Source organism: Sycon ciliatum, chromosome 3, assembly GCF_964019385.1.
Source record: "Sycon ciliatum chromosome 3, ocSycCili1.1, whole genome shotgun sequence".
NCBI lineage: Eukaryota > Metazoa > Porifera > Calcarea > Leucosolenida > Sycettidae > Sycon > Sycon ciliatum.
Genome location: NC_088645.1, coordinates 33,891,325 through 33,916,274, shown reverse-complemented (window position 1 = coordinate 33,916,274; position 24,950 = coordinate 33,891,325). Strand labels below are relative to the sequence as shown.

At 48.0% G+C, this 24,950-nt stretch overlaps 2 protein-coding genes and 1 long non-coding RNA gene across 5 annotated transcripts in view; 1 reads left to right on the top strand and 2 right to left on the bottom strand.

Moving 5' to 3' along the window:
- Window positions 1–4,627, top strand: part of LOC135812035 (serine/threonine-protein kinase dst1-like) — a 62,701-nt gene extending 58,074 nt beyond the window's left edge. For all 3 annotated transcript variants that reach the window (XM_065325345.1, XM_065325346.1, XM_065325344.1), the window contains one exon: window positions 3,239–4,627. In XM_065325345.1, the coding sequence (XP_065181417.1) occupies window positions 3,239–4,066 (828 nt within the window). In that variant the 3' untranslated portion in view covers window positions 4,067–4,627. The remainder of the gene's footprint in view (window positions 1–3,238) is intronic.
- A 1,686-nt stretch (window positions 4,628–6,313) lies between these two features.
- Window positions 6,314–10,896, bottom strand: LOC135813018 (treacle protein-like). Its single transcript, XM_065326237.1, has 4 exons — window positions 10,866–10,896; window positions 10,181–10,341; window positions 9,168–9,219; window positions 6,314–8,198 (listed from the first exon to the last, which is right to left on the bottom strand). Exons 1-4 carry the CDS (start codon window positions 10,894–10,896, stop codon window positions 6,565–6,567), a joined length of 1,878 nt encoding a protein of 625 aa, XP_065182309.1. The 3' UTR covers window positions 6,314–6,564.
- Window positions 10,897–11,095: 199 nt separating this feature from the next.
- LOC135812690 (uncharacterized) lies at window positions 11,096–12,340 on the bottom strand. Its single transcript, XR_010552920.1, has 3 exons — window positions 12,239–12,340; window positions 11,912–11,991; window positions 11,096–11,138 (listed from the first exon to the last, which is right to left on the bottom strand). It is a non-coding gene; the product is annotated as an uncharacterized LOC135812690 (long non-coding RNA).
- Window positions 12,341–24,950: the final 12,610 nt, after the last annotated feature.

Here is a 24,950-nt window from a genome sequence, read left to right as displayed (position 1 = left end):
CGCAGTGGTGGAGGAGACGGTCGGACTTGTTCCTGTCTGTCATCAATTGTTACGCTCCCACTAGTAAGGCCAGTTTGCCAACGAAAAATAAATTTTACGCGGACATGCAGACTACACTGGACGGAGTACCACGTGATGACATTCAAATTGTTCTGGGGGATTTCAACGCGCGTGTGGGTGTTCAGCCTGCTTCTGGTGATATGTGGTCTGATGTTCGTGGCAGGTATGGCCTTGGACAGTGTAATGCAGCAGGAGAACGGCTGCTGATGTGGTGTGCTACAAACCAGCTGTCCATTATGAACACGTGGTATCGAAAGCCTCACCATCGGCGTGGTACATGGACTCACCCCGCCACCAGGCTCCCACATCTTATCGACATGGTGCTCATGCGGCAGTCTCAGCATTGGCATTGTCAGGATGTTTCCGTTATGCGCGGTGCCAATTGTTTCACCGATCATTTCATGGTTCGCATCAAGCTTCGTATCAGTGCTGCTCAGCCGCGCCGAGCTCGCCCGCCTCCATCTGGAAGACGAAAAGCCGTGGCTGCTGTGGAGGTGTTGACAAGGGATGCTATTCGTGAGAAGTTTCGAGATAGTATGTCCACCGGCCTACAGCAACGGCCCCGGCAGTCAGGCGCCAATGAGGAGTGGTCGACGTTGCGGGATTGTGTGTGTGAGGTTTCTGAGCAAGTCCTTGGGGAAAGGAAGAGGATCCAGCCGGACTGGTTCCTAAAGAATATTGATGTACTGCAGCCATTGATCGATGCCAAGAACCAAGCCAACAACGAGATGCTGCAGAAGGGCACGCGATCAGCGATGAGGAGCTTCCGCCAGAAGCAGCGAGCCGTGGCGCGGGCTGTTCGGGAGACCAAGGAAAAGTGGATTGAGTCTGTATCGCAGGAGGCGGAGAGGTCTGAGATTGGCGGTGGATCTCAGTGGCGTTGCATCCGGAAGTTGCAGACCCTCCACGTAGGTCGACAGCCCAAGCGTGAAACATCAGTGCTGCATGAGGATGGTGTACTCCTGACGGACTCCGATGGTATCCGGGATCGGTTTTTCAGGCACTTTGGCGGCGTCTTGAATGTCGAGAGCCAGTACGATCCAGCTGTCTTGACAGCTATCCCGGATGAGCCACTGCAGACCGAGCTGGATGATTCCCCGACGAAGGCAGAGATGCTTGCGGCGATGCGCTCCATGAAAGTTGGAAAGTCCGGTGGGGAATCAGGTATCCTTCCCGAAATGATTATCTCGGGTGGTGAGGAGCTCCATGATCGTCTGGTTCGGCTCATGCATTTGGTGTGGGATGAGGCATCGGTTGTCGCTGAGTGGCGGGATGCCATCGTTGTTCCAATCCCTAAGAAAGGCAACTTGAAAGTTTGTGATAACTGGAGGGGTATCAGCCTTTTGGATGTGGTTGGGAAGTTGTTTGCGCGGATTCTTCAGAACCGGCTGCAGACAATCTCGGAGAAGATGCTTCCCGAGTCACAGTCTGGTTTTCGCAAGGGCAGAGGGTGTGCAGACATGATCTTTGTTGCCAGGCAATTAATTGAGAAATCTTACGAACATGACTCGCCGTTGTATGCTCTCTTTGTCGATTTGCGAAAGGCATACGACTCGATCCCCCGTCCAGCCCTGTGGTGTTTGCTCCAGAAGTTTGGTGTTCCCCCAAGGATGCTCAGTATCATCAAGTCCTTGCATGAGTCGATGGAGGTGAAGGTCCGCATCGAGGGCGGTGTCACTGCTGCCATTAACGTCAACAACGGTCTGCGTCAGGGTTGTACTTTGGCACCCGTCTTATTTAACTTGTATTTCTCTGCAGTCGTTGGGTATTGGCGCTCCATGTGCCCGGACGCTGGTGTTGAGCTGCACTACCGGGTTGGCCGAAAGTTGGTTGGTGACCGCACTGCCAAGTCCCGCCTGCAACGTGATGTCGTCACAGAGTCCCAGTTTGTGGACGATGCTGCAGTGTATGCCACCACTAAGCCGATTTTTGATCGGTGCACGGAATTGTTTATTTCGTGTGCGGCGCGGTGGGGCCTCACGGTCAGTCTATCGAAGACCAAATGCATGACTGTCAATTCGCCCATGAATGAGCCGGTGTCTCTTGGTGAGAGCACCATCGAGGCCGTTGACAGTTTTACGTACCTTGGCAGCGTCATCCATCGGGACGGGCAGTCTTCGCATGATGTGCAGTCCCGTCTCGCCAAGGCTTCGCGTGTGTTCGGCAGTCTCCGTGTCCCAGTGTTTGAGAATCGGTCGTTATCTCTCCGCTGTCGGCGCCGCGTGTACATCGCCCTTGTGCTAACGACCCTCCTGTACGGAGCAGAGACGTGGACGCCGAAGGCACCGGACCTGCGCTCTCTCAACACCTTTCATCACCAGTGTGTTCGCATCGTCGTTGGCGTATCCAGGCGGGACCAGTGGGACAACCGCGTCACCTCGGTTACCATGGCCCGAACCCTCGGCATTGACTGTGACGTCGCGGACATCATCCGGGAATATCGACTGCGTTGGCTTGGCCATGTTGGCCGGATGAACGACGACCGCATGCCGAAGCGAGTTTTGTTTGGGGAGCTCCCTGCAACACGCCCTCGCCATGGTCCACGCAAGCGGTGGCGTGACGTCATCGTGGATGATCTCCGCTCCATCAGCCCCCCCTGTGCCTTCTGACTGCTGGTTTGATGCTGCCCAGGATCGCTCTGTCTGGAGGCAGATCGCTCATCGTCGTCCTCCCGCCCGTGCTCCTCCTGATCCTGACTCTGGCTTCCGCTGCGCATGTGGAAAGGTCTGCCGTCGTCCCGGGGACCTCAAGCGCCACGCTCCGTACTGCAAAGCTAGCGGATAGTCCCTTCGCTATCATTGCCATCGGCAATGGGCACGTTCAAGGTTCAAGGTTCAAGGTGTGTGTGTGTGTGTGTGTGCGTGCATGCACGCGTGTATGTGTGTGTGTGTGTGTGACTTTGTGTGTGTGTGTGTGTGTATGTGTGTGTGTGTGTGTGTGTGTGTGTGTGTGTGTGTGTGTGTGTGTGTGTGTGTGTGTGTGTGTGTGTGTGTGTGTGTGTGTGTGTGTGTGTGTGTGTGTGTGTGTGTGTGTGTGTGTGTGTGTGTGTGTGTGTGTGTGTGTGTGTGTGTGTGTGTGTGTGTGTGTGTGTGTGTGTGTGTGTGTGTGTGTGTGTGGTGGTGTGCATGTACGTGTGCATGTGTGTGTGTGTGTTTGTGTGTGTATTTGTCTCCTCTAGTGGATCGAAGCAGAATCCAATCGTGGTGCAGAACTCATCGTCCACAATAACACTCTCGTTGCTGTCTGGTTGGATGATGATTGCGCCATTACAAGCATCCAGCAGACTACAGACATACGTCACTGGACTGACCTTCCTCTTCCACATCATGGTGGTTTGTTCAAACTCCCATCCCTAGCAAGCAATGGTCAGGTTTTGTACATGTATTGTCTTGACAACCAATATCAAGCTGTTCTACTGCAGTACAATCAGCATGATAGGCAGTGGGTGGAAGTAGCAAAGGTGCCGCCGGTGCATGGCCAGCACCATGGCTGTGCTGTACATGATACTGACACTAGTGTTAGTCTTCTAGGTGGCTACATCCGTGGATCAGGTATGAGCAACTGTGTTAGCTGTTACACACTGCTTGACCAGCAGTGGAAATCCTCTGCTGTCCCCTCACATTCACTACCTGCTCTTCCATGTGGCTGTGCATATGCCTCACTTGTAGCCTGTCATGGTTCACTGTACATCATTGGTGGTAACACTGGGTGTTTCCTCCAGTACACTGATGATGGTCATTGGCAAAAGGCTGTAAAACCAGATGGTGTAGACCTGAAGAACAGCCGGGCGTGTTCACTGTCTGATGGTAGTCTAGTCATTGCTAGCTATGATTCAGCCTCACAGCGTATTAAGTGTACTGTGTACAATGTACGTACACATTGCGCCGATGAGTTGCCCAGTGTACAGGATGTATGGTTTGGTGCATCATCACTAGCACTACTTAATGGAGTAGTGGTGCTCAGTACATCAGATGACCACCTCTACACCCTGGATATGAACATTTGAGCAGGATATAGGCGGCACAGAACTACTGCCTTACCATATTCAAATTCTGTACTTGATATTTTTAATTAACTGATGTTTGTATGATGTAACTTGGTGTTTTCCTTCCAGATCTTCTCTACTTTGCTCTGTAGCCCATGTACTGTATACTATAGTAATATGCTAGAGTAACTCCATCCTTACATTACCTGTACATATCAATACCTACAATGACAATGCACTCGCAGTATTCGGTTTCCTTGCCTCTGATCATGATCATGCTGTTCACAAAATTCTATTTTACCATTTCTCTATTGTTTGTTAAACAGTCATGTACCTACCTGTACATGTAACGGACTGCATCACCTTGTGCCTTGCTACCATGCTACAATGCTATGCCTAGACTTGATGACATCATTGCTTTTGATATCTAGGTCTGGGTCAGACTGGGTGACCTCATTGCTTTTGATATCTAGGTCTGGATGACCTCATTCCTTTTGATATCAGACTAATCTTTCTCATGCAGTTGTGTACGCACCCTGATATTTTTCCTTTCAAAGTCGATTCGGTTTCTCTCACTTTCAAGCTCTTCTGTGCACTTCACTTGTGGATCGGTATCACTCTGTGCGGTGTGGACTGCCTGGCAAGCTGGTGTGAATCTTCCACTATAAAATAATAGGATTGTCTAGTACTTGTGCTGGGATGACAAAACGTTCCCGTGCAGTTCTAGTCTTCGTACGTATTTGCTGAGAATCACACTCGTGAGCAGTGTCATGAGTATAGCCACTGCTGAACAATGAAATCCTGTATGTGTTGCAAGAGAGGGGTCCACGAGCTGAATTTGAACCCGGCACCACTGTCTTTCCGGGACAGTTACCTCGTACCGACTAGGCTACCGGGGATCACATACACCTGTGATGTGGTTTCTTCTTGCTGCACTGCTCCCCGCACAGGCTGTGTACTCACACCACCCATACCTACTCGCCGGGGGGGGGGGGGGGGGGGGGAGAGAGGGTACGGTGGGTCATATCATGGGAGCAGTGTAGCAAGAAGGAGCCACGGCTTTGTGCGATCCCCGGCAATGAAATCGGCAGGGCACTGTCCCGGAAAGACGGGTGTAGGGTTCAAATCCCGCCGGTACATCCTTCCTGCTACTCTGGTACAATCATACATGTATGGTGCATGGTTGCCGTTGACAACGTACGATGAAGTTCTGCTGCTGCATATTATAATGTGATCGGTATAAATGTTCAGAGTGCAGAATACTGTAGTAGCTGGTTGATATGGGTGAAGCACTGCACTGCTAGTGACCTGGTGAGTGCTTGGTACCCATGCTTATAATACTGTTACATAATGACCGTATTCTCTGGAGTACATGTATCAACCGCACTTTGAACACTCAAAATTCACCCAAAAAGGGGGGGGGCATGAGGCTTAGACTCCGATGGTCAAATTAATATTTATGGTGATAAAATGGTAGATATTTGCCTCAGTTGAGATGCTTTGGTGAAGTTGCGCACTCGCGGCAATGCGCTACACTTGCACCAGCGACTCACGTTGCAATTACTTCTTAAGTCTTTGCCGAAGACCAAGTCGAGAAAGCAAGCAGATCAATGATTACCGTAATGTCATGAATAGCCAGGCATATTTCTATAGAAGCCGATGCCAGGGCTAGGCTTCTATTCGAACCAGGTATTTCTATGTGTGTCAACACTAAACCACGCTACTGTGCCGACAGCGTATCTGGAAGATGATGCTTGTATTCATAACAGGCTTCTATAGTTTATGAGACATTAGGCTTCTACACAAGACACTACGGTATACAGTAGCCTTCAGTGGCATGGCCAGGTCATCAACATTCAGTACGAGTCCCGTACACATCCCTTGTCTTTCCAGTGTTCTTAGTGAAAAGATAACCTGTGACATTTGCAGGGCTTTGGGAATTTTGAAGGCTGTACAAAACTGTTGATATTGGCGACCTTTTCTTGAACGCAAACCTCGACACAACATAGACATTTGAAATCCCCCCCCCCCCCCTGGACTGCACAACATAGACATTTGAAATCTCCCCTGGACTGCACAACATCACTCTGCTATACAGTACTAAACCGTATGGACAATATCGCTCACATCCACATGCCAGTTTGGTGTTTGTTGTTCCCCTGACGACACCCGTTCAGGCCAACGTGCACTGCGGAGTACGGGCATACACCCCCCCCCCCCCCCCCCCAACACACACACGCACTCGCGCCCAAGGCTTACCCGCGGAAATAACAGGCAAAAGGAGAACATAACATGCTAGCAGAAATAGCTTCAGAGCATCAACTTGCACAACAAGCTGTGCCTCTTTCTTATGTACGCCCAAGTACATGTATCATAGTCATAGACAGACATTCAAGTGAGAATACGAGAAAATAAAGGTCACAATGACATCATCTGTACATCATGATGAGTCATTGATGACACCATCATCTGTCCATAGGATGACATCATACCTTTTAGGCTGCAGTGACGTGATCTAACTACCACGATGATGCATCTCCAAGACCAAAGTCACTTTCGGCATGCAGGCTAGTTGGATCGAATCCCGTCCCCGGGGCCTTGGGCGGTATCGACTTGGTCGCAGATTTCCTACCACGCGCCACTGCTCCTTTATCCATGGCCATCTTCATAGCTTTGACACCGGAGTGAGGATGCTTTGTTACCGACACGGCCTTTTCCTCTTCCCTGTCAAGACGTTCCCTATGGAGACGTTTCGTCGACGAAAAAGCACTGGCGGATGGGTTGACCGGCGCGGCGGCAGATGACGTGGCATGACCGTCAGCGAGAAGATCCGACAGGTCCAGTTCGCCACCGCTGGAGTCACCGCCGTCCCTGGACGGTGTGCTAGCGATGTCCGGTAGGGAAGTAGACAGCGATGCTTTTCTCTTCTTCTTGGGACTCTCGTGGCTGCCAGCAGTACTGACGAGAGGCGTTGACTCGACAGACTCGCTTGCTTTTCTCTTCTTCTTGGGACTGTTCTTGCTGCCGGCATCACCAACCAAAGGTGTCGACTCGACGGGATCACTATCGGGTCGCTTACGCTTCTTTTGCTTGCCGGTTGGCACAGCTTCCGGCTCCTCAAGAACAGACTGCGAAGAAGTAGCCGTGTGTTTCTTGGCCGGTGAGGCGACCACCTCCGCAGCTTGACTCACTCTGGAGCGTTTCTTGGGGCTGCTAGTTTCTCCAGGGCAAGGCGTTTTAGCAGCGGACGGAGTAGATTGCAGTGCTTTGTCGGCAGGTGATTTGACCTTCTTGCAATGGTTTACGGCGGCCATAGCCTGTGCGGACATTTCCGTTGGCTCTTCAGCCATCGCTTCCGCAGAGTCATGCTTACGTTTCTTTGACTTTGCGCTGACAATGGATCCTGCAGGAAAAGTGGTCTCAGTGTCTACGGCTGCTGCTGCTGTTGCTCCTGGTACTGTGGCTGTTGCTGCTGCTGCTGTTGTGGCGGAAGATGTACCAACACTCTCCTTGTCCTCCTTGCGCTGCCGTTTCAGCTTCTTGTCCTTGTTGTGCTTTGTCGGGGTCGCTATGCTGGCCTCTGTGGTGCCTTCTGCCTCACCGCTAGTCGCGATGTTGGGTGAAGTATGCTGGGCACTTGTCTTACTGGAGCTCACTTCATCCTTGACTGGTGTCCGCTTCGAATGCTCGGTTTTCCGCTTGACTGGAGATGCAGCAAGAGGTGAAGCGTGCTCGGAATTCACCACATCAGAGCTCTCATCTTCCACAACGGGGCGGTTCTTTGGCTTCTTACTTTTCTTTTGCTTTGTCGGGGTTGAAGGCATGGCTGCGGTGTCCCCTGCCAACTCGCTGTCGACAGCCGCCAAGGAAGCCTGCTTCGACTTTGATGCGCTAGGAGCAGCTTCACCGCTCTCGGATACTCGCGCTACCTTGCCATGGGCCGAAGTGACGTTGGACGCGTCCGCTTGTTTCTTCTTCTTCCTCGCCTGCGGTGTGTCAGCATGGCTTGTAGGCGAACTGGCCTGCTTTGCTGGTGAGTCGGAGGCGGGTGTTTGCTGGCGATCTGTACCGCCATCTTCTTCAGCGTCGTCGGCAGTGCGAGCAGCCTCGGAGTTCGTAGCTTGTCCCACGGACTTGACCAGATGTGGAAGATCTGGGAGAGAGGGTGTGAAACAATGAAGGCAAACACGATGCCAGGGGTTAGTGTCAAAACGCACAAAGAAGAAAAAATGATGTGACATACTGAAAATCAAAAGAAGTTCACTTTTACTAAGGTTAAGTTTACACGGAGACAAACCGAAACGAAACAAAACGGAACGAAAACGGGCTGGCCTCGAATCGTTTTCAAACCGCTTACACGAGAACGGCGAATCGCTTTGAACAGTTTACACGAAAACGGAAAACGGGCGAGCAGGCTGGAGTTAGTACGTGGTGGCTTGCCGCAAGGGCGCGAAGTAACACGTTAGTTGGAATTGGTACGTGCTGGTGGTCGCAAGGGTTGGGTATTTCCCGCGAAATACAGTCCTGCACGGAATGGTTTCCATGACCGCGCTCCGTTTCCAATCGTTTCCACTGTTTTCACCGTTTACACGAGAACGAAAACGATTTGAAAAAGTTTCAAAACACTTTGAAGTGCGTTTCCATTTCGTTCCGTTTAGGTATCGTTTTCGGGCGTTGTCGTGTAAACAACATTACACCTTCAAGCAGCCGAGCCCGTTGGCAACAGACCCAACACAATCCGGCATAAGTGTACCCACCAACCGAACTAGCTGGCACGACACACACACACACACACACACACACACACACACACACACACACACACACCAACACACACACACACACACACACACACACACACACACACACAGGGATATAGATAAATCGTATTGTCCAGAGTATAAGCCACACTGGAGTACATGTATAAGCCGCACCCCCATTCTTTGTCACGAAATACAGACATCTTAATTTGGGTGCATTTTGTGTGTTCAGAGAGCGGCTTATACTTCGGAAAAAGGTCGATCAACACCAGCAATGAGTACTCTCATCCGTCTTCAGCGTTATCATATAGATATACTAGTAGATGGCTGCACATCCCCATCGAGACTCCAAGCCATCTTACCTGTCCGCTTTCGACCATCGAAAATCCTCACTTGCGGCAGGAGCTCCTTCAGCTGAAGCAATCGAACACCAAACAGATACACACTCATATTCACAATAAAAGATGGATAGGAATACTCGCACGCACACACACAAACACGCACGCATCCACACACACACTCTCACCCCCCCCCCCTCTCACAGACAGACAGGCACCCACAAACCCACATCTAGACCGCAACATCCACACCCACACAGGGTTCGGAATAACAATGATTCCGACAAGACCAAGTTGACAAAAATGACATAACACAATTCCAGTGACAGCAGCACCATAACAACCCACCACGAATGCAAACAGCAGCACAGAAATTGCAGTATGACCACCATGACCAACGCATGAGCGCACACAAATACATCATAATTATACTGCCACACCTTTAAAGTGCACTACAAACATTGTTCTGTGTGCAAACAGTACTGTCGGGCGGCGAAGAACGGAGCGCCGGAGAACAGAGTGCGGAAGAACGACCACACTAGAATTTCACCATGCATAGCAGAGCAATGTGCACACGGTGACTCAACTGTGCATAGATTGTAAGGCATGAAATCAAGAGACATCACCCCCCCCAAGAGTGTGCAACTGTCTGCACAACCTCTATACAGTGCTGCGACGGCAGAACTTCAGATCATGTGACATGGTTCAAAAGGCTACGCTGGAAAACAATGCAAAGCGACCACAAGAGAGTTGTATGCAAAGCTGGGTTGCGTCCAACACCTGTATCTATCATGCACAGAGTGCAAGTAATGTGTACGGGTTCATCACGTGATGTGAAGTTCTGCCGTCGCAGACCCCATAGCTGGAGTTGCACACTCTTGGGGGTTATGTACTCCTGATGAAAATAAGAGCAGTCTAGGCTAGGAGGCTGACCCCCAATTCTTCGGCGACCGACAGTCTGTATACGCCCTGCAACAAACAACAGGATAATGATAGTAGCCAGCAGTGAAGTCACTGAATTTCAACACCAATCTCACCTTCTCCGCGTAGTCGGGGAAGTCGCACACTCGGTTGCCCTGGAGACTGAAGTTACGCAGCGACTTCAAGCGGCCAAGACAGTCCACGTCGCTGCAAGCGGACGGCAAGGACACCGCAGAAAACAAGGTGACATCAAGTGTGAGATTACATAGCTGTGTTACTAGAACAAGTCGAGCAGAAGTCATACACATGTGAAGTGTTCCGTGGCCGAATGCATTCATTGAAAGAAATTTTCTTCAGATGAAGCCGCCGAAGACTTTTAAAACTTTCCTATTTTTCTTCTTCCTCCCTCCTGGTTTGTTCTTGTGACTATGAGCAATTAGAGCGAAACGAATCTCCAGGCAAGGACAGGCACACCAGGAACAGAATAATACACGGCGCGAAGGATTCCAGATAGCAGAGGCTGCCCGTTTTACATTATGTGACTCAGAGTTTAAATACGAATATTTCAATATTTCAATGTTACACACGGCGTTCGGTCCTGGATGGCTCGGATAAACGACGAAAAATTATCTTTCATTGCTATCAGGGTCGGCCTCATTTCCTCTGTGCTGCGCTGATGAGTCCACAAAGGAAGAAACAGTTCTGCCCGCAGATTGAGTATTTAGCTCCTGCTCTTGTAGCAGTTGAGCACTCTTGTGTGGGGTACTGCCTTGCTGTTTGCGTTATGCAGAGCTCACTGACTTGTCAGTTTGCACACTCTGGCAAGGTACATTCGGGCCTGGTTTAAATCTGGCTTTTGAAAATTTATTTTTCATTGCTATCAGGTTCGGCTTCATATCCTCTGTGCTGCGCTGATGAGTCCACAAAGGAAGAAACAGTTGTGTCCGCAGATTGAATAAACGACGTACATATACGGGCACAGTGACAACTGTGAACCTCTTAAGCCTGCAAGTTTGACCGAGTGCTTACTTAAACGAAGCGATATTGTTCCTCCCGATGTCCACCACAAACAATCTGAAACACAACGCACACACGCATGCACGTACACACACACACACGCGCGCACACACATACGAGTGCGCACACACACACACACACACACACACACACACACATGCACGTACAAACAGACACACACGCACAAACAGACAGACAGACACTTTCCCAATCAGCATCTTGAAAGCCAGTGCTGAAGCCTGAAGCTTGTTCTCTCGTTGAGTGTCGTTGGATTGTAGTCTAAGCTAAAACTATTCACTGTGTAACAGATGACTGGAAAGCTTGCTGCTTCGTCCCTGTCACAGGGGCGTAGCTGGTCCCCCTTTTACGGAGAGGGGGGGGGGGGAGTGCACGGCCGCATATGTGTAGGATAGCTGGTGCAGGCCATTCCTAGTCATTATGTGCATGCTGAACCTACTGTCGTGGACGTGCCGTGCCCCCCCCCCCCCCCGGTGCTCCATGCAGGCTACACGCCTGCTGTTAGGTGTTATCAACGCAGCTCAAAGTCACTGGCCAAACCGACGAGGTCTAGTGCACAACAAAGCGTTTAGAAATTGGCTCAAAGCCCGTATCAAAGTCAGAGTGCTTTTACTGCGAGAATCACAGCGAGCCTTGCACTAGAGCAGATGACTTTGATGCCAACCAGAGAGCCAACCAAGCCGAGGTGGAGATTGAGTAGAGTATGCCTGTTAAACTGAGGGGACCGTACACAGAAGTCTCAGGTGACTAGCCAGGTGCCGGTGAAGTCCTCACGACAGGTATGGTGGTGGACTACAACCGAGTGTGCTCACCTCTTGTTCTCTAGAATGCTTTCACTGACGGCCGTTAGCCGATTGCTGTTGAGGCGCAGCTCGATCAGGTCAGCACATTTCTACAAACACAAACGTATGTCATAGTACGCAGACATGGAGAGGGTGAGAAATAGAGAGACAAAGAGAGAGAGAGAGAGAGAGAGAGAGAGAGAGAGAGAGAGAGAGAGAGAGAGAGAGAGAGAGAGAGAGAGAGAGAGAGAGAGAGAGAGAGAGAGAGAGAGAGAAAGAGAGAGAGACACACACACACACAGTCACACACGATGAGCGTGCACACACAGACAGAGAACCAGACAATCCAGTACTCACGCGGACATCCGGAATACTGGTCAGCAGATTCGACGGCGCAGACAACTTGGTCAAGGACGACGGGAGACGCGGAATATCCTCCAGCTGATTCCGAGAAAGCACTGCAAGGTGGAATCAGCAAGCAGAATACACCATGTTTAGTCCACTGCCAGTCTAACAGGGCAATGCAACTATCACTACAGAACTTGGAATTGTATCCCTATATTCGCTGTGAATCAATGTACTAACTTATCATGCTAAAAAATATCTGCGCTTACTTGAATATCCTTTTGGTAAATAACATTCTGTACTTAATTAATATTATATTCCTCATACCTAGGCTCATGGTGGAATCGAGGTAGTTTTTCCCTGCAATAACAGAATGAAGAAGGTGTGTATGTCATGTGTTTCTCGTTTTCTCTAACTCTTTTGCCGACAGATGCGTTAGCCCCATTGGTGATCTCACCCATGGGGTACATGCGAGCTGTTATTATTATTATTATTATTATTATTATTATTATTATTATTATTCGCTGTACAGGTACAAGAAGAACATCTGTAACTTATAGTTCTCTCTCCGAAATCATCGTCTCACTGCCGAAAGCAGACTGAACGCTTAGCCAAACACTTTTTGAAATTAGTTCATCTCAGCATGAGATCGCCTGGGAGAGAGAGTCACTAGTACGAGTACTGTGCATGTGGCTGTAAAAGAATTAGAGAACAATTCAAAAAGTTGATAATAACATCAGGTCAAACAAACACGTCTTGCATGCCCAGGGTTAGGGCCCGTCCGTAAATATCGAACATTTTTCACCAAAACGAATTATTTTAGTTTAGACCCAACCCCTCCCTCCCTCCCCCTCAGAACGTGAAAAAATGTTGACATACGTGCATATACAACGGCCATGCACATGAACCAATGCTTTCTGAAACGAAATTGGTCAACCCCCTCCCACCCCATAACGAAATCATTTCGTTTTGTGAAAAAAAGTTCGATATTTATGGACGACCCCTTACTTGGGCCTTAGGAGGCGCTCCTTTCTGATCTACAGGTTTCAGTAGAAACGACAGTCAACCTTGCGTATAGCGACACTCGGCGGGGTATCAGAAAAGTGTCCTTATTCGCGAAGTGTCGTTTTACCCGAAGTCTCATTTTAGGTATTCAGTTCGATGAGACTTTGCTCTGGGCATGGGAATTCTGTCGTTATTCGCGAATGGTCGTTATATCCGCAGTCGTTATTAGCGAAGTTGACTGTACTGCTTTCCGTAGATGCTCAAGTGAAGGCCCCTGGTTCAAGTCCTGGTGGTGACAGTCAAATTTTCTTCAGACTTTTCCCGTTTGCATCTTTCCCTCAAATAAAACCAATGAATATTCGGTTGACGTGCTCGGGGTTTTTTCTCTCTACCCCAAACAGTATATTCTACTTTCTTCTACCGGCTCAACCAGGTGTGAGGCTGGCAGAAGTCGGTAGACGTTGGTAGAAGTACGGTACTTCTGTGCCTGTAATTGTGTGACCATGAGAGTTGGTTTCCACAAAATATTGTACACCGTACCGTTAAAAAAAAAAAATTGCAAAACAGACTTCACAGTCATCGATGCTCTACAGAATGGGTACTGCAAGTCTACAAATTTTCGGCGCGCTCAAATTTCGGTCGCATTTAAAATTCGGTCCGTACTGCCAATACCTGCTACACTGCCACACGAAACCTTGCAAAACGAAATTTCGGCCGCAACAAATTATTACCAGATATGGTGAGGCTCACGCGGGAGGCCACGTTCGTCGTGGCGGTTCCGGAATGATATATTTGATATATTTGAGTAATAAAACACCTGGACCTGTCACTTCTTTGCCAGATTCAGAAAAAAAAATTCCGGAATGAACTGCGGATGTGCCGAGTCGTCGTTCATCCTCCATGAAGTCTGCTTCGCGTTGGTTAAGGTCGGAACGTGAACCGGAGCGGCCAACAATTGAAGTGGTGCTGTGACCAGGATTGAAGTAGAGGGCTGCTGTGCAGGTAACTGGTGGTACTTTAGTAACATAGCTGCAACACATGGTCCCATACCGGTTTATACAGTAGGCAGAGAGCAAGACCTTTCCCCGAACAGTGAGGCTGGGAAGTATGGTACTGACACTAAGGACGCGGAGCTGGACAGCATTCAGCATGGCCAGGGAGGGAGCTGATCTCATCCACGCAAGGGAGGGGGGGGGGCATATTCCTCGTGGCTCAGGAGGGGTGCTGCCTTCTGCAGGAGGCCCAGCCGCTTCTTGGCACGTGATGCAACTTGCGGAAGGTGGAGTCAGTAGCTAAGTTTGGAATCAAACGTCACTTCGAGCATCTATGATCTTGACAGATTCATTTGGTAGGAGAGGAGTTCCGCCGAATGACAGCTTTTGGAGTCACTGTACCCTTCCTCTGGTGTGATAGAGTGATGATTTGCGATTTTGATGACTCAGACGCAATCCTCCATTTTTTACCCCAGTTATGAACCTAATCTAGGCTGCGTTATAGAGAGGCATTCGAGGCTTGGTATAGGAGGGAGTACAAAGTGGTATCATCCGCAAAAGTGGTCAGGTTTGTACCATACCATACAAAAAAGGCAGCTTGAAATGTTTTCACTGTAGAGAGGTGCTCTGCGTGACAGGAAATAACTCAAGCGCCAATTTTGAGCACTGGCATTCTTGGGCTTCACACATCAGAAAGAAGATGTTCTGTTCACTCCCTAACTTTAATGCAAAGTTCCTGCGGGAAGAGGGACAAGGCTTGGGAAGTGCTGTGTGGGTATGCCGGCGTTTACCCCCATTTTGTCCACAATATCGACGTATTTCCAGACACTGAAGTGAATAATGGAGTGTGATGTTGGGCCCAATAAGCTCAGCCGACCAGAGGTCTCGGCTTCACAGCTCGATGGACGCACCAAAGGGAGATCGGGGATGGGAGAAGTAAGTTGTAAAAAGAAAATGAAAACATGGAAATGAAAGGATTGTGTGAGCGATTGGTTCGGCATCCGGAGTCTGCTGAGCTGGTTGTTGCTGAGGCCCAGGTTGCTCGCATGTGAGAATCTATAAATTGCAGCAGGTTATTTTTATTATAAATACTGGACATGGATATTGAATTAAACTGTAGTCAGTGACTTTTTACATTTTACAGGCTACGTTTTATTATTATTATTATTATTGGAAAGCTTTCCTTTTGATCTTGTCTCTTATTGTTGTGATCTTTCCACAATAATTGTGTTGCATTGTCAACAAAAAAAAAAATCACCATGTGTGTGCTTTACTACTATTTCTCTACTTTGCCACTGCTACAATTGTGTTCTAGGGTATTGCGAACATGTATATACATGTAGATGTGTACAAGGCATCGAGCAATGGACATCAGAGAAATTCGTTTTTATTATTATTATTATTATTATTATTATATATTTGAGGATTTCCCAAAGACGTAGTCTAAATTGAAGGGAGTTCCATTATAATGGGAGGCTGTAGGGTTGAGATAGCAGACAGTGGAGGGCTAATAATTCGTAATGAACAGCCTAGCAAGAGAAATACAATTATGCTGAATGTTCCAGAATGGTCCTTTAATCAATGATACCTATAGCCTCGGGATATGCCTTGAAATACGAAATGTACCGAAACAGAAACACAAAAATTTAATAAGAATAAGCGCAAGGCACAAAGAAGGAGGACAGAGGCATGTCAGTGAGGAGTGGCATTGTGTTTGGTGTCAGAGAAGTGCGTGCAAATGTGACTGTGAAACAGGGACTGCGAGGCTGTGGCTCTCAGGTCTGCGGGCAAGGCATTCCAGACAGTAGCGGTGCGGAAGAGAAATGACCTCCCGGCGTGTTTCCCAACCCGTGGCAGAGTGAATGCGAGTTGGCGGCGGCGACTACGCGTGGGGCAGTATCCCGCTGCTTCAAAAAGTTCTGGTTGGGTGGTGACCAAATGGAAGAATTCCATAAGGCAGGCGATCTTCCTGCGCCAGGATAGACTTGGCCACCCCAGCTGTTTAAACAATGATGACTTGGGCTCGTCTGATGGGCAAGGGCATCTCTCAAGCCGCATGACTGTGCGAGCTACTCTGGCTTGCAGCCGTTCAAGGGTGAGCCGCTGTGCAGCAGAGAGGGAGGACTCCCATACTGGGGCGGCGTATTCTGCTGTGGGGCGGACATACGTAAGGTACAGCTTCCTGACGATGTCTCCTGTTAAACGGTCAGCCATATGGCACAGAAGAACGCAGCGTTGTCTATTTCGCTTCGAGCTTCGTGCAAAACCACTTCATAATGATACCCGCAATAGAACACCCCAATAAAATAGCCTGCGCTAGGTTGAAATTTTGGAGGGATTGGGGTGCTGGATTTAATATGGCGTGCCAAAAGATTGCGGTCTTTTGGAAGTACAGATGGTAAGGAACGGGAGAGTAGATACTTGTAGGTGATGACATCATCCCAAATGCAGATGGTACTCAATAAATTGGATTTCCGAGATGCATTCTGTATCCGCTACGGCCTGCAGCGTGAGCCTGACGGTTTGCCGCTAACTTGTGTATGTGGTGCTGCAATGGCAATCGACCATGCGATGATCTGTCCGGCAGGAGGCTACCCCATGGCACGCCACAACGTGATCCGGAACTTGTTGGCTCACGTTATGCGTGAAGCAGTCCAGGATGTTGTGGTAGAACCGCCTCTGTTGCAATAATGATGGTGAGCGGCTCCAAGGCAGGGGCCCGCCTGGGCACCCGGGCTGGTGGCTTCTGGACGAGACAGCAAGATGTTTTTTTAAATATCCGGGTGACACACCCAAAGGCAAGCTTTCTGTCTCGTCGGGAAGTCATCAGCCAGCTCCTAAGCCATGAAAAGATGAAGAAGCGCCCGTACGGAGAGCGGGTGACAGCAGTGGAGAGAGGTGCATTTACCCCTTTAGTTTTCTCTACCTCGGGCATGATTGGCAAAGAGTGTCCAATGTTCCTGAAGACACTAGCATGCCTGATTGCGGAAAATAACGTCGACTTTCATCCCTCATCATGGGTCACCTCCGCCGCAGGCTGTCATTCTGCCTTATGCGATGGGCAGTTACCTGTTTGCGTGGTTCGAGATCACCGTACCGGCGCAACAGGATGAACTTCACGACTCCGTGCGGGCTGAGAGCTGCCCAAGCGAAATGGTGCTGTCACAGACAGATGCCGAACATTGTCCCATGATAATTAAATCGTGAGTTTTTGGACATTGTTTTGCATTCCCGCTCCATCTACTGTAAAACCGGAAAGTCTAACGAGGCACAAAGTCTAACATTTTAACGACCAATTTGTTATCGTGAACCCGGTTTGAGATGTCTGTGTAAAGATGCGCCTACAGAGGGGGTGACCAGGTAGCCATTGTTAAACTTGCTGCACGTTATCATGCCCAATTTACAAAAAACGTTAAACTTTTTGGTCGTTAAACTTTCCGGTTTTACAGTACTTTCGAAGTATTTGTTTTTCACATCTCTATTTCAAGTTCCCTAATAAAGATTTTGTCAAGTACTGAAGTAGGTGATAACATTGTGTGGGTGGTGACCGCGTATAACCTGGCAGAGAGTCGACGTGACATCCATGCACTGGTACATGCAGAGAGTCGATGTGATATCCATGCACTGGCACATGCAGAGAGTCAATGCGATATCCATGCACTGGCACATGCAGAGAGTCGATGTGATATCCATGCACTGGCACAGGAACAGGTAGACAACATGTACGTGGTGTTGTGCCTGCACTTCGTGTCGAACTCCGGCCGCGAATTTAGCAGAGTGCGCCTCGTAGACCACGGTGATGATGTCCAGCTTCTCTGCCAGGCACAAGTAACACGTTGCAGCTCTTGGAGGCTGGGATGTATGAGCTGGCCGTCTTTCTTACCTTCCATTTGATGCTATAGTCTTTTCCTTGGTGTTTCAACGACCATACATGGACAATCACATGTGTGTGACTCTAAAGCTCCGTGCTGTGGCAGTATCGTTCACTGCGCATTGACCGCTTGTGGTTGCCATGCCGTAGCTTGAAGGGCGTCTCGGAGAGGCCCATGTAGACATGTACTATCTCCTTCCTCTCGGCGCTCACGGCACATGCGTCTTGGCACGAGTTGGCCTGCCAGGGGCATTCTTCCTTTTCCCTGAAGTTGCAGGGTTTATCTGCCGGAATTGGGTTGAGCTTGCTTCTGCTGTGGCCATTGATAATAGAGGCGACATTGGGGAGGCAGCTTAAGCTGATCTTTATGATATTTTTGTTGAAGATTCTGACCAGTTCGGATATGGGCGAGAACTTCTTTCGGCTAGATGGAGGTCAAGGCTGCTCAGCAATTTAAGCTTGCCTCCATCCCCTACACCTTTCAATGAATGCTCTGTCTGACTGTGCCTGCCAACACACTCCGTCATGCATTCCTCTCTGCATGCCTGCATGCTTGTGCACCAATGAACTCTTTGTATTCCCTCTGTTGACGCTGCTAAAACGCTTATCATATCTCCCGTAATTAAAATCACATGTACATGGAACTTCTTCGCTGCTACCCCCAACCACACGTTCATGCGTCCACCACGCACCACTAATCCATCTCTCCGATGATCCGAACCTCACTTCTTCCCTCTCTGTATCTCTGTACCTCTCTCTCTCTCTCTCTCTCTCTCTCTCTCTCTCTCTCTCTCTCTCTCTCTCTCTCTTTCTCTCTCTCTTTCTCTCTCTCTCTCTCTCTCTCTCTCTCTCTCTCCCCTCTCTCGCTCTCTCCCTCTTTGAAATTAACTTCCATAGAATTAGGCACCATTGCCGGTTTGGCATTGCGAAGCAAAATAGATATCAACAAGACAGCAAGCCCCCAAATCCCTCCAAATTTCAACCCAGTGTAGATTATTTATTTGGTGAAGCATTCTCTTGTGAGTGTCATAATGAAGTTGTCCCAAGAGTGCTTTTGCACGGAGCTTGAAGTTACCGCGAGTTTATGGGTTATCTATTGCTCGATGATTTGCGTGCCAATGCTCTATCGTTGATGTCGGTCACACTTTTGGCAGCTGTGCCTGTGAGGCCTGGTCTTACTCTTTACATTAATGTTACAGATGTAATGATTTTTAATTTCTACCGTCCCGTTCGCACAGAGTGCTTGGCTACACAAAAGGAAACCCCTCCAAATCTCTCCAAAACGAACTTCAAATTCCTTCCAATATACAGTCACTATACAGTCATGTAGATGCAGAACACCTTGTTTCACGCTGTCACACCAACAACATGTACATGTAGATATATGTACATGAAAGGCAGTGAACAGGCGAAAAAGATCTCGAAGATCCTAGTCTAATCCAGGGTCACTTCACCGGAAATACATGTAACGTAGCTGGGTCCTAGTTGTTGTGGTCGTTTGACCAGGTGGTCGCTATATCAGAGTGGTTGCTTTGACAGGTTGTACTGTACATGTACAGGGTAGTATTATTCTATCAGCGGGATAACCATGGTAACCCCACCCACTACGGTTGTTCGCTCGGGCACCTAATGTAGTAGTAGTGGTAGTATTCTTTTATCTTCCATCGGAAGCCTCAACAGTGATGAACACAACTCTTAAGAGGGCCGATAACAGAGTAGAGGGGTGTGGGGTGAGAAAAATAATAATAATAATAAGAGATGTTAAAACTAAACTTAAGGTGGCTCCTACCCCTCGGGTCCAATTTTTTTTGTTTGAAACGTGGCTATAAACGATTGTACTTTGTTCCGTTGGATATCTAGTGTACGGAGACAAATTTTTATCAAGTTCTACCGGCCGGTTTCACTCGGGGGAGGGGCCAAACATAGCATAATCACAATTGCCAATTTAGGCCAAAAAATACCGGAAAACCACTGTTTTGGCCGTAGCACTGGTAGTTACCCCCTTTTTCTTGATGTCCAACATCAGGACAGTAGTATACTTGCTAAATATCAGCATAAGCTGTAGAAGTGGGTAGAATTCTGCTAGAAGGTGACCTTTTTTCTCTTTTCGGAATCATCCCATTTCAGCGCACACGTCCCACATATTAGCCCCGCCCACAAGTATTTGACACTGGACTTGCCCTGTATTTGATGGTTATGCTATCATAACCTAATAATGGTACTGTGTAGCACGTTTGAGCAGGTTCTACCGGAGGTAACTCGTGAAATAAAACTTTGAAGTTTCAAGTGATGCCATATTTCAAGAATCAGCACATTGCACTGGGACATTGTCCAACGCCTTAGAACCCCTGACTCCACCATATAACAGATACGTGTCTTACAATAATTGATTGCAACATCTTCCGAACATAGTAGTAGAGCTTTGGATCATTTTTTAGCAGTTTCCACTGAAGCAAACTACCAAAATAGAACTTTGAAGTCGCCCACATACTAAATGCCATAGCTGAGCATGTGCATTGAGTGTATGGTCTAAAGGTTTTCACAACTAGCTCCAATGCGGCAGATACTTGTCTTACATTACTTGATTGCAACATCTTCAGAACATAGTAGTAGAGCTTTGGATCAAGTTTAGACAGTTTCTACCGAAGCAAACTACCAAAATAGAACTTTGAAGTCGCCCACATACTAAATGCCATACATGTAGCTGAGCATGTGTATCGAGTGTACAGTGTGGTCGTATACAAAAATATACTGCTTACAAGAATGAACACTCATTTTTCATAATCATAGCACATATTTTATGTGTATATTTATTCTTACAAGCAGTATTATCGCATAGTAGAATATATCGGCCCTAAGAATGGATTTTATGTAGCAAAATATGCCAGATTAGCGCAAAGTGTATCGCCTGTAGTAATAACATCTGTGCTCTGTGAATGCTCAATACAATAATATTCAACACAAAAAGAGAGTTATGTCCAAGGGAACATTGGAGAATCACTTTTTCTGTCCAGTCGGACTCTTTCTTCCGACTTCTCTCGTATCCGCTGCTCCACAGTCGCCTAGCACGACCGCGAGTCTGATTGATCCGTGTGTATCATGTGTACGTGTCCACATGCCAAACGTGCGCGCATATGATATGTCACACGTGATTTATCGTGTGTAAGAAATATCGGCAATAAGAATCAAATGTCGTTTTTCAAACACCCACGCTATAACCGATACCTACTGTACATGTATACTCTAGTGTTTTTCACAACTTTCTCCAACATGAAGCCGATAGTGATGTGGAATTTGTTGACTGCTTTGTCCAAAACATAGTGCTGAAGCAATGCACATTGGGCACTTTCTACTGGTAATGTAATTATTCTATTATACAGTGTTTGCTGCCAAAATAGCAAGAAATACTTCTATACTAAACGCGTATTGACGGGGTACGGTCCAATGGCTTTTCACTTCACATCTAGCCACTGTTCTTCGTGCATTACTTGAATGCTTAGTCTCCGTGGTAATGAAGCTAAGAGCCACACTGGAGAAGTTTCTACTGAAGCTAACTATTAAAAATATAAAATTTCCAAGATGCTACTATTACATCAAGTAGCTGTGTGCAATGCCACTCTGTTGAACACAGTAAGCAAAATCGAGTCACTAAAACCCTATTTGCCAGATACAAGCTGTTGAGACTGATATTAGCTGTATGATCTGATATGGATGGCGGTTCCACACTGACCAGCACATGTACACGCGCACAGGCAGAAGAACACACAAGTAATACACCTAACGTTTCTTCGAAGTACACTGTGTACATCATGTAAACACAAGCGTATATACAAGCATCACTCCTGTTCTCCACAACCGGTAGTCCTGGGCCACTCCAGCTGGTCAGAGTGCAATAATTTCTGCAGCAGGCTTGACTTGGAAAGCTACTCACAACTGCCATGGCTGCAGCATTAGTATTACCAGTGCTGTTACAGTGCTACTTGTATTATATTATTATCAATCCATTGTGGTGCATGGCACTCGTTTTCAACAACCGAGTTTATGTCATTAGTTGCATATCCAACACCAGCAGAAAAAAGAGGGGTGGGGGCAAATTACCACAGTTCAACACTAGTCATACTGAACGGCGTTATGCCATGCCAGGCGCGCACACAAAACGCCCACGCGAGCGCGCATGCATGTACACACCCGGGTGACACACATTGATGCGACTTTACATAGCCTGCACTGTCGTTCTATGTCATAGGAGTGAGTGCACACACATATATGTACATGTAGATTGCCTAATTTTGCACACGTAATAAAATTGTATATGTATACACACATGTGCGTGCACATATAGATAAACTCAACGGCATATACATGAGTGTGTGCCAGTAGGGCCACATGCCAATTATCGGATTAGTCTGTGAAAGTTGCACGGCACGACAAACTTTCGGACAGTCTAAAGATATGACACAATGAATGTGGAATACCCTCCAGTGTGTAAGACCATTTCATATCTATTTCGCAGCGTTTGTGATTTTCGGAGCGTCCCTGTTGATATTTGATGTCCTCACTTGGTTGATGACACAGTCACAAATTATCAAATTCACCTCCAATGCCATCCAATCTGCGTTCCGCGATACATGTACAGTGAACGGTGTTGAGGAAAGCCATGCAGCAATAAAACAGTCGAGACTCCCAAGCAGAGGATACAATTCTCGCAACAGCGTATTGAAGTATGAATTGTTCTAAACAATTTTCAAGACACAATTACAAAATTTGAAGTGCGTCTTGAAACGTGTTTGAAGTGCTTCGATGTATTTACCTTCGATCTCCCTGAATCGATCCATCCACAGTTACCTGACGAATTTGCCAGTCAGTGCGGGAGATGATCGAGCAAGTTATAATATTTGAAGGTCGCGAGATGTCAGTGGCACTGGCAGGAAATCTACACAAGCGTGTTCTGAAACAATTTTCTAATACTCAGGCATGATTCAAGAGCGGACTTTGATTTCTCCCTTCTTATGGTACGAGCACCAGTCGACATTGCATTCTTGGAAAATCTTCTGCGAGTGCTGCCTTCCCCTTTCATAGAGAGAACGAGTGAAGAGGGACACTAGCAGCAGGTTCTAGCTAGGTCGCCAGAAAAGCGAGAAGAAGTTTCCTACAACGATTGATCGCACAAAAATCATCGCTACCGAAAAATTTACTGAAAATCTACACTTTTCAAACGATGCGCGCGGGTGTGAGCCACCTTAACTGATACTTGGAACAATAAAGCAGCAGTAAGCAGTAAGCAGTAAACACAGGTATACAGGCGATGCAGATCAATGAGGCCGTTTGCTGAAAAGAAGATCAAAATACTTCTGAAAAGACGCTGCGTCTTTAAGCATGGTCATAATGGGATAATGCAAGAATTAAAGAGATGTTTTTAAAAACGAATTTAAACTAGGAACGCAGTAAACACAGTTATACAATACAGGCGGTGCAGATCAATGAGGGCGTTTGCTGAAAAGAAGATCAAAAATTCAAAATACTTCTGAAAAGACGCTGGGTCTTTTAGCATGGTCTGAAGGTGCTTAGCAAATGTAGTGCGGTGCTGGGTGCGCCACTGCACAGGCAAAGAATTAAAGAACAGTGCAGCACGATTTGAAAAGGAATGTAATCGGAACAAGACTCTCGGAAGGTAGCGGCAGCAGGCATCCCTTGGTGGACAATGTCGGAAGAAAAATCGGCAGAGCGTGGTACATTTTCCTGTGTGTTTCGGGAATGGTTTTGTAGGTGGATGAAGAATTTTGTTTAACTCCAGCCAATAAAACCACACTGTACTACAGTATTGTTAGACATGGTGAAGTTGCCATGTAGGGGTGCAGGGGTGCAGGGGTGCAGGGGTGCAGGGGTGCATGGGTGCAGGGGTGCAGGGGTGGTGAGCCCGCCTTTTGGCACCGGGAATACAGCTCGCTCGACTGCCTCTAGTGCTGAGAGCAGCTCTACTGAGTGAAGAGGACGGCCCGACCCACACCTAGATCTGGTGAGCTGCTTCATGGGGATTTGCAGTCAGATGTGCGACCGCGGGGCTGGAACCCGCGACCTCTCGGTTCGCAGGCAAGTGCAGTACATGATGAAGAAATGGACCACATTCAAGGAAGTGTATGATTCCGAAAATTTCACAGCTTTCCGAGCATTTTCCGCCAAGTCAAGGGCTAACCTAGCAGTATGGTGAGCAAGAACGCAGCTCCAGAGTGAGATGATTCCAGCGAAGAGCGTATGTAACAGATGAGGCGTTCAGGCTATGGAAACGCTTCACTATGTGCGGGATCGACGGGCACCGCTAGACCAGTAAAATTAATGTGGGTGGACTTGTTGAAGCCATCAATCGACCTGAGCCGAGCGCTGTCACGACGTACATCGGTTGAAATGGACATGCACGTGGCTGACCGACGGGGAACCGGGAAGGGACCATAACCATAACAAAGGTGCATGCGGGAACGGCGTTTTTTCTCTTGCTGCCGTTGTTGCCAGTCAAAAACACATGAGCACAGGTCTGGAGGTCAGAGGCCAGTGCAGTGCGAGTCGAGTCCAGTGGTTTACTTGTACAGTCATGTAGTTACAGCAAGCCGAGCACTGCACGTTTTTCTCCGACGCCCACGTTCTCGCAGAGGCTTGTATTTGTACTCCAGTCAACTTCGCTTATAACGACACTCGGCGGGGCATGTTGTTGTTGTTTTCTTTATTTGAATTCGCTAAAACCCAAACGGACAGAACTGTCCAGTGACAAGGGAGCGAATAATGAGCGTCATAATCACTATGCATCAAAACATCTCAGGGCAAAAATAAGACAGACTATATTAAAGGAGGGTTTGCACAACAC

Bases quoted from the DNA above. Each gene is read 5' to 3' on its own strand.
- LOC135813018 (XM_065326237.1), bottom strand. From the start codon at position 10,896: ATGTACCTTGCCAGAGTGTGCAAACTGACAA. The intron at 10,342-10,865 runs GTCAGTGAGCTC...GACTTGTTCTAG, and splicing joins CAGAGTGTGCAAACTGACAA to TAACACAGCTATGTAATCTC. The intron at 8,199-9,167 runs GTAAGATGGCTT...CCTCTCTCCCAG, and splicing joins CGATGGTCGAAAGCGGACAG to ATCTTCCACATCTGGTCAAG.